The sequence below is a fragment of the Lactuca virosa genome, chromosome 1, assembly GCF_052849685.1.
Source record: "Lactuca virosa cultivar CGN04683 chromosome 1, Lactuca_virosa_CGN04683_v6, whole genome shotgun sequence".
NCBI classification, from domain to species: domain Eukaryota; kingdom Viridiplantae; phylum Streptophyta; class Magnoliopsida; order Asterales; family Asteraceae; genus Lactuca; species Lactuca virosa.
The window spans coordinates 155957672-155967119 of NC_136426.1; the positions used below are offsets into that span (position 1 = coordinate 155957672).

At 36.4% G+C, this 9448-nt stretch overlaps 1 protein-coding gene across 1 annotated transcript; it reads left to right on the plus strand.

The window, feature by feature from the left end:
- Positions 1 to 7926: 7926 nt before the first annotated feature.
- On the plus strand, positions 7927 to 8760 carry LOC145122515 (uncharacterized). The gene is made up of 2 exons (XM_079058111.1): positions 7927 to 8135; positions 8178 to 8760. Exons 1-2 carry the CDS (start codon positions 7927 to 7929, stop codon positions 8758 to 8760), a joined length of 792 nt encoding a protein of 263 aa, XP_078914237.1.
- Positions 8761 to 9448: the final 688 nt, after the last annotated feature.

Below are 9448 nucleotides of genomic sequence, written 5' to 3' on the forward strand. Positions count from 1 at the left end.
TAGTTAATTCCTTCCAATTTAATATAACCTTTTTGCTACAAGTCGAGTTTTGTTGCTTATTACCAGACCTGTATCATTCATTTTTTTTGCAAAATACCCAACGAGTTCCAACTATGGTATGTCTATTTGGCTTGGGAACTAATTTCAAAACTTTGGTTCACTCAAAATCCCAAGATCCTCTTGCATTGGAATGATCCATTCATGATCCAAAATCACGTCTTTGATGGTTCTGGGCTCTGTATAGGTCATGAATGTTGCATAGTGATAGTGTTTGATTAGGTCTTCGGATGATCGATTTCTAATACCAGCATAAGGACTTCCTATTATTTGGCTAGGTGGATGATCTCTTTTCTAGATGTGTAGACGTGATTGATGATGGCATTTCTCTTTGAACGTCTTGAGCTTGTTCCCCCTTGATTTGAGAACATACCACTAATAAGTCTTGAACCTCAGGAATTGGTTGCTCTGCTATAGATGTGTAACATCATAACAATAATACAATAAGAACTCTAAATACCAAGAATACATACTTTGTTAGTCATAGTTATTTATAAGTTATGAACACTTATATTGAAAACTATACATTTATAACTAAATATACAAGTCAATATAAGTCAAGGGATTTAAGTTTAAATCACCAAATGATACACATAATGGTTCACGGTCCAAAACAAGCTAGAACATAAGCTTCACGGTCAAATATATCAAACAAAAGAGTGTTCACGGTTGGAGTTTAAAAAGAAAACCGTGAACCCCTTTGAAATAAGCACAAACCGTGAACTCAATTATAATAAGACCAAACCGTGAACTCATTTGGAATGAAGCAAACCGTGAACACCTTTGGGAACAAAAGCAAACCGTGAACACCCCTTTATAATGAAAGAAAGTCGTAAACACTTCATATTTGGGAGTATAGGACCGTAAACTCTTCAAATATCTTCATAATATTATCCAAAGTTAGCTTCCCAATGTGATTATAACCGTAAACCTCACATTCACCGCCTCATGAGTTTACTTCACATTTAAGGTACAAATGAATTCATTTGACACAATCAATAAACTCATTTCACCCATATGCTCTCAAAACACATATCAAAGTTCTTCGCATCTTCAAGTTGTTACCCAGAAGTGTTCAAACTTTTATAAGAACTTCTCTTCACTATTAGTAAGTAATCTATGCGAACTAATATTATTTATCTTGTTAAATTAATAGTTATCTAATTTATACATGTAATTATGTGTATAGATATTATTAGGATACGTTTATAATCGCGTGTTCTAAGTAAAGGATCGTCACAACCACTTCGTACCCAACTAGGAACTCACATACGAGGTGAGTTCATACCCCTACGTTTTCATGATTTTTCACTGTTTTAGGGGGGAATACAAGTGTAACACAAGAAATTTGTGTTAATATATAAATTTTTTCAATATTTATTAATTTTTGTCGTTAATAAAATTATATATTTATATATAAAAATTATATAATTAGGATTCAACAGGCTTAGAATTGATAATTTGACTCCATTTCCTGTTCCTTGTTTGGTTGTGGGCCTGGGGTAGAATTATTTATTCGACTGTTTGTTTAATCAAAATTATATAAATATTATATTTATATAAGTATAAATTCATTTTAAACATGTTAAACAAAAATATAATTTTTGCAAACTATTTTAATACCAATTGAGTATAAATATTGAATTACACGGGACAACTGTATCACAGATTTTCGACTTAGACTTACTAAATTATTTACAATACAAAAGTTTTGATTTCGATAAAATACAAACATATAAACTATAATAGGTATAGTTTATGGAACTTACATGTTGCTTTTCAAAGTTCAGATTACAATACAAAAAACAAACATATAGACTATAATATGTATAGTTTATGGATCATATAGACTACTTTACATATTTAGAATAAATTACGGAAAACAAGCATATAAACTATACTAAATATAGTTTATGAGATATACTTACAGTTTATCCATTACAAAGTAACTTATTATTCTACACGTAACCGTCAATATAGCATTTTTGAGACACACTTCAAGTACTTATCTAAGTACCAACCAAGTCCTGAAATTATAACCAGAGTCTCCTGGAGTGAGAGAGTGACACTTGTGTATAAATCTATACGGGACTGACAATCGCACACCAGTTCTGCTTGCAACAGCTAGGCCGGCAGGCCTGTGCTGACAAATGTCGTACCGACTGCGACGCCTGAAGAACGTCGTGTTCAGGCCATCTTAGGTTATCAAGCATGGTTATAATAACTCACTATTTGGTATTGAACTATACGATTAGTGTATGAATAAGTAAACAACTTCACATAGTTTTATTAAATAATAAAACTATAATACAGTATTTTACAAGTACATCTGCTAAATCTAGATAGTTACAATTATACTATGTTGATACGAGTACAAACACAGAATACTATTCCTATGTAGACTAAACATACTCTTCATGGTTTTATGTGAATTAAAACTACGTTATACCATCTCAGAGTACAATAACAATTATATGTTTTGAGTTCAACATATTACAACAGAAAATATAGGATTTTCTGGGAAAACACACTTACATTTTTAAGGAACAAACAACAAATTTCAATTACAAACATGTTTATGAACTCACCAACTTAATTGTTGACACCTTTTCAAAACTACTTGTATTCTCAGGAAATCAGTAGACAGGTACATCCACGGATTTTTGAGAAGACGGAGCTTCATTGACTCATGTCTTGTAACTTTTTGGTGTCATATACACAATGACTTGAACACATATGTAAAACTTTTACTTTTTCAATACATGGTTGTTGTACTTTGATTATTATTATGCAACTGTTGTGATACTGTACATGACGTCATCCGCCTCCGAACGTTTCCGTAGTTCCGGTTTTGGGGTGTGACAGATTGGTATTAGAGCATTGTTTATAGTGAACTAAGTATATCAAACCACAAAAGATATACAACTATAAATACAATGGGGCTGAAGCGCTATGACTAAAAGTATACTTTTAAAATCTAAGTATTTTATAAAGAGTATACTAACATGCATACGTACAAGAAACAGTATCACAGTGAAAACTACACAAAAGTATTAAGATGTTGAACACTACCGTTAAACCTATATACTTATTTAATCATATATGGGATAAATATAGCATGATCAACTATATTTATTTGAGATACGACCAACATGTGTTTGGGAGTGATAATGGTGTTGCAACAAGTCTAAAACTTACCAAACCAATATATCAGAAGAACTCTAGAACCAAACATAAAGTTAAAATACTATAGGAGTATTTTATGACACTATAACACTGAAACAATAGGATTCAAGAAGGTCATTCTTACTAGAAACAAACATGTGAAAACAAAGGATCATTACTAGTAAATCTATAATTACTAAGTGTATATATAAGAATTATATATAATTAAGGTTTTATAGACTTAGAATTTGTGATTTAGCTTAATTTCCTGTTCCTTGTTTGGTTGTGGACTTAGAGTAGGATCACTTATTCGAAGGTCCATTTAGTCTTGATTATATATAATTCGTATACACCGAGTGATTATAGAAAGACCTGGTATGGATTACATTATACAAATTCATTAGAAGTGATAGCATAAATTTTATAAAATTGAAATTTGCGATTGTTTACTTATATTAGTAAACTCCTGTTGTAAATCGCAGAACACTATGAAAGTCAGGATATGATGCGTCTAGAACTAAGATATATCTTGTTCAATATCACCTGACTTGTTACTACTATTGATGATTTATCATTGTTTTCCTCTTTAAATGTTGTAGAAAAAGATGTCGCCACGTAAATCAAATAGACGTTTCAACAACAATCCACCAATTCCACCACTGCCACCACCTCCACAATATGATCATGCTGTCTTCCAAGCAACAGTATCGCCGCCGTGGCTGCTGTCATGATGCAAATTAACGCCAGTGGTACTAGTGGAGCCGGTAGTGGTGCCTGCAACTCTAATCATAAGGAAAGTCCTGGACACCCAAGGGAGTGTTCTTATAAAGACTTTACGAATGCTAAACCTAAATATTTCGATGGAACTAGAGGTGTCATTACTCTGACATGCTGGTTCGAGAAAACTGAATCAGTCTTTGAAATCGGTGCTTTTCCTGAAGCAAGCAAAGTAAAGTTTGCAACATGCACCTTCTTAGACAGAGCCCTCTCCTGGTGGAATGGCCATGTCAAATCGTTATCTCTCCTTCTCGCCAATGCCATGGGCTGGGAAGACTTAAAAGCTCTGATGCTGGCAGAATATTGTCCCAGAGGTGAAATACAAAAGTTAGAGCAGGAACTCTGGAGTCTGACGATGAAGGACTCCGATATTGCTGCATATACTGCCATATTCAGTGACCTGACTCTACTGTGTCCCAGAATGGTCACCCCGGAGAGTAAAAAGGTGGAGAGCTAAATCTAGGGATTAACTCCCCCAACTCAAAGAAATGTTATTGCCGCCAATTGTCACACCCCCAAACCGGAACGGCGGAAACGTTCGGGGGCGGAGGACTTCAGGTAAGTATCACAACACATGCAATATAGTAATCAAAGTAAAAACAACCATTGCATTAATATGTATAAGTTTTACATAAGTGTTTAAACATTACATATTCAAACACTAAAGTAGGTACAGTAGAAGACAAGAGTCGCGGTACGGTAGTAGGTAGTCTTCTCAAAAGCTTCGGGAGTGTACCTGTCTACTGGATTCCTGAGAATAGAAGTTATTTGGAATGAGTAGATCAGCATTTAAGCTGGTGAGTTCATAAGTATTTTAGTTCTGTTAAGTATACCCTAAGTTCTTTGGATAAGTTCACTGGTTTCTCCAGGAAATCCTATATTTCCTGAGGTGATTAACTGATAACCTCAATAGTTTCCTTATGTAATTACTTAGTTTATACTGATTATATATAACCCAATATCGAATGGACAGCTAAATGGGTGTATCTGCCCTAAGTCCACAACCAAACAAGGAACAAGAAGTAAGGCGGAAGTCACACATTTCATTGTCAATCGGATATTACTTATGTATAACTATGATGTAGCAACTAAGGAATTATAGAGTTAACCAGTAAAGGTCCTTTATGTTATACTAGTTTTCTGAAAGTAAATGACTAGGTTCCCATTTGTAAAAGTGGTTTAATCCCATAAACCGTTCTCTTTGTATTAATGTTTTGTATTTGTATTCCTTTATGAAAACTAGTAACTGAGAGTGTGCCTGGCTCCACCAGCTGTTATTGAAAACTGTATTGAACCATTGTATTTTGTATTCCTTAAACTGGTACTTTGAAGGTGTACTTTCGTTTAGTTGTTTATACACTAACTATTAATATCTTTTTAATGAGTTATTATAACCATACTATGACGGATGGCCTGAAACAAACGCTTTGTGGGCGTTTAAACTAGTGATAACAATTGCCACTCATCGGCGTGTATGCCTGACTGTAGCTAGAAGCCTGAGTGCGGGGTTGTCAATCCCGATATAGATCTATACACAACTTGTTTCGATCCCCGGCTGGAGATTCTGGTTATAATTTCAGGGCTTTACCTATGTTGTCTAAAATGAATTAAGAAACCTGAATTTAGTGTCTCATAAAAAGCATATAAACGTTACATGAATATTAGTTATGAAAACCCAATCATTCTGAAATAAATGATTGACAGTATATTCTTGAATTAGTATTCCGAACATGTATTTGACAAGTGTAAACCCTTGATTTGTTCTGAATCAAAACCCTTGTTTCTTGTAAGACAGTGTATTCTAGTATACTTGAATCATGAATTATTATTCTATATATAAATTATACCTATTATTATTTATATGTAGTTTCTGAATGTGTATTTAACCATGTTTGCATGTAATCCCTTGCCCAGCATGTTACAAAGGTAGTTAAACTGATGAAATAACTATTATATTTATATACATATACAATTTTATATATAAGTAAAATTTAAATGACACTCGGACAAATAACCGGTACTATAAGCCCACATCCAAACAAGGAAAAGGACCCGGAATGAGTTATTAGTCCTAAGCCTTTTAAATCTTAGTTATATATATATATATATATATATATATATATATATATATATATATATACAAACATGAATTTTGGGGAAAAATATAAGATGATAAAAGAGCTTAATGTTTTGAGTATTTTTAATGATTTAATGTCGTTTTATCATGATTTGAAATCATGATTTTATAACACAAAGTTCTTGTGTTATGCATGTATTCCCCCCCCCCCCCCTTAAAACAGTAGAAATTATGAAAATGCGGTGGTATGTACTCACTTGATAAGCGATGATTCGGGAAGCGTTTCGTTTCCCGGAAATAGTTTATTTGACGAGAAACTGACTCAAACCGGGCAGAGTTTCAACTGGAGAGAGGATAACTTCTCGAGAATTCCGGGGCTCCGGGGCTTGCTTCGGGCTTTAGACACAATACCGGGGCCTTGGGGGGTCGTGAGAAAGTCTAGGGAGTGAAAATGTGAAATTTGGTGAAGTTAGGGGTGAAAATTTCCTTCCATCCGAGAAGGCTCACACCCTTTATATAAGGGTGCGAGGGTGCGGTCCGAGGATGATGAGTCATCAGCCACCTGGCGAGGGTTCGGACACCTGGCAGGGAGAAGGTGAGTCAGAAGAACACGTGGTAGCTCATGCGAAGGCCACGTGCGAAGTCTAAGGTGGTGTGGATTTCGGACCCGGTGCGAGGCACGTGCCTCGGACAGATGGAGGCTTCTAAGTGGACCGGACTTCGGTCCAATGGGGAAAGAGGGTGACGACTTCGGACCAATCAGGAGATGACACAGCGAAGCTCGGTCCTATCAGTAGGTGACACGTGGAGGCCTCACATGCGAGGTGACGTGTCCGAAGATGACTCATGCGAAATTTCCCGGTTTTCTAGATTTTTCGATTTTCGTGCCAAAAACTTGCGAAATTCATAACTTTCGCATACGAGCTCTGTTTTTGGCGTTCTTTATATGAAGTAGGTAAAATCATACTCTACGACTTTCGTTTAGACTTTGTCGGCTGGTTTTGAATTTATTTTTAATATTATTATTTTTAACAGACCGGGACAGGAAATCCGTTAAAAATTCATAACTTCTTCATCCGACGTCCGTTTTTCGTCTGTGTTTTTACCGTTGTGCTACTTTTGATGAGACCTTCGATTCTCGTTTAAGTTGCATCGGCTAAATATCGATCGATTTATATTTCAAATTTTTAGCTGTCTAGTGCTAAACCGAAACATAGAAAAATCATAACTTCCTCATACGAAGTCAGATTTTGACGTTCTTTTTATGAACGTTCTCGGTTTAACATATTCTACAACTTTCATTCAGATTGTTAAGGCTAAAAAGCCTTTTATCGAAAATTTGCTTTTTACACTGAACAGTATTTTGCCGGTTTTGTCGCGGATTTTCGATTGGTCATAACTTCTTTGTTATAACTCGGATTTCAGTGTTCTTTATGTTTTTGGAAACCTTGTTACAAACTCTACCACTTGGTTCATCCCAATTACGATTATTGATCAATTTATTTTTGACCAAAATTTGACTGGTGTCACACCAATCCACTTACATGATCATAGAGTTCGTCAAGGCTCCATGCCAGCTGTTCCTGAAAAGCCCAAAGAAGCAGGCAGCAAAAATAAGTTTTGGAATAAGCGAAAGGGGCAATCGTCACAAGAACCCTCCAAGAAATAACAAACTGTGGCAGTACACACTGCTATTGTTCCTGCTGCTGCTCCTAATTCTACACCTACCACTGTTTCTACTACACCAGCACCTCCGAGTCGATATATTGGAACTTTACCAAAGTACAATAAGTGCAACTTCCACAACACGGGAGTTTGTAGAGAAATGCACTACCAAAACTACAAACAGGATGGGGCACACCGTCCGTTTCTGTAAAGCACCCGCACAACCCATCTCTCCAGTCCCTTCTGCGGGAGTAAGTCAAGCCTGCTATGAATGTGGTGAAGTCGGGCATTTCAAGAGAGACTGCCCAAAGACAAAGAATGTGGGTGGTGCGGGGAGAATTTTAGCAATTGGCCACGAAGAAGCGATGGCAGATCCTGCCGTGGTGACCAGCACGTTTCTTCTCAACAATTCTTACGAATGCATTCTTTTCGATAGTGGTGCAGAGAAATGCTTCATGAGCCATAAATTCAAACATCTGCTAAAAAATCCTCAATCATTAAAAGATACATTCACAGTAGAGATGGAAAACGGAAAGACCGAGAGCACAAATGACATAAAGATAGGATGCACACTAACTCTAAACAACCATTCATTTCAAATTGACCTTATGTCGGTATCAATTAAGAGTTTTGACATTATAATCGACATGGATTGGTTAAGTCTTCATCGTGCTGATATCCTATATTTTGAAAGAGCCAGTCGTCTTAATCTGCCAAGTAACGAATCTCTCGTTCTCTATGGCGACAAATCCGGTGCAAATCTTCAAATCATTTCTTGCGTCAAGGCCAAGAAGTATCTTCGCAAAGATTATTGTGCCTTGTTAGCCCATGTGGTAGATAAGACACAAGAAGTAAAAATCATCAAGGATATCCCTGAAGTCTGTGATTTCCATGATGTTTTCCCTGAATATCTGTCAGGAGTTCCTCCTCAACGTCAATTCGAATTCCGAATCGACTTGATTCCCAGAGCTACCCGCGTAGCTAAATCCCCGTATCGTCTTGCACCATCAGAGATGTAAGAACTATCCAACCAGTTAAACGAACTTCTCAACAAAGGTTTCATTAGACCAAGCTTCTCACCTTGGGGAGCACCGGTCTTGTTCGTGAAGAAGAAGGATGGATTGTTTCGCATGTGTATAGGCTACCGGGAATTAAATAAACTCACTATCAAAAACCAATACCCTTTAGCTCGAATCAATGACCGTTTTGATCAAATTCAAGGAGCCAGTTTCTGCTCCAAGATTGACCTGAGATCAGGATACCATCAGTTACGAGTCCAGGAGGCTGATATTCCAAAGACCACTTTTAGAACTCACTACGGTCACTATGAATTCGTAGTGATTTCCTTTGGTCTAACGAATGCACCAACGGTATTCATGGACCTGATGAATCGTGTGTTTCGACCTTACTTATACCAGTTCGTTATAGTTTTCATCAACGATATATTAGTCTATTCCCGAAGTAAGGAAGAATACAGCCAACATTTACAACAAGTCTTGGAAACCTTAAGGGCAGAGAAATTGTATACGAAGTTCTCGAAGTGCGAATTTTGGATACGAAAGGTGGAATTCCTAGGTCATGTAGTCAGCAAGGAAGGGATACATGTCGATCCCTCCAAGATCAAAGCTATCGAAAACGGGGCGACCCCACAAACCCCAACAGAGATTCGTCAAATTCTAGGTCTCGCTGGCTATTACAAAAGGTTCA

Bases quoted from the DNA above. Each gene is read 5' to 3' on its own strand.
- LOC145122515 (XM_079058111.1), top strand. From the start codon at position 7,927: ATGGGGCACACCGTCCGTTTCTGTAAAGCACCCGCACAACCCATCTCT. The intron at 8,136-8,177 runs GTTTCTTCTCAA...TCTTTTCGATAG, and splicing joins CCTGCCGTGGTGACCAGCAC to TGGTGCAGAGAAATGCTTCA.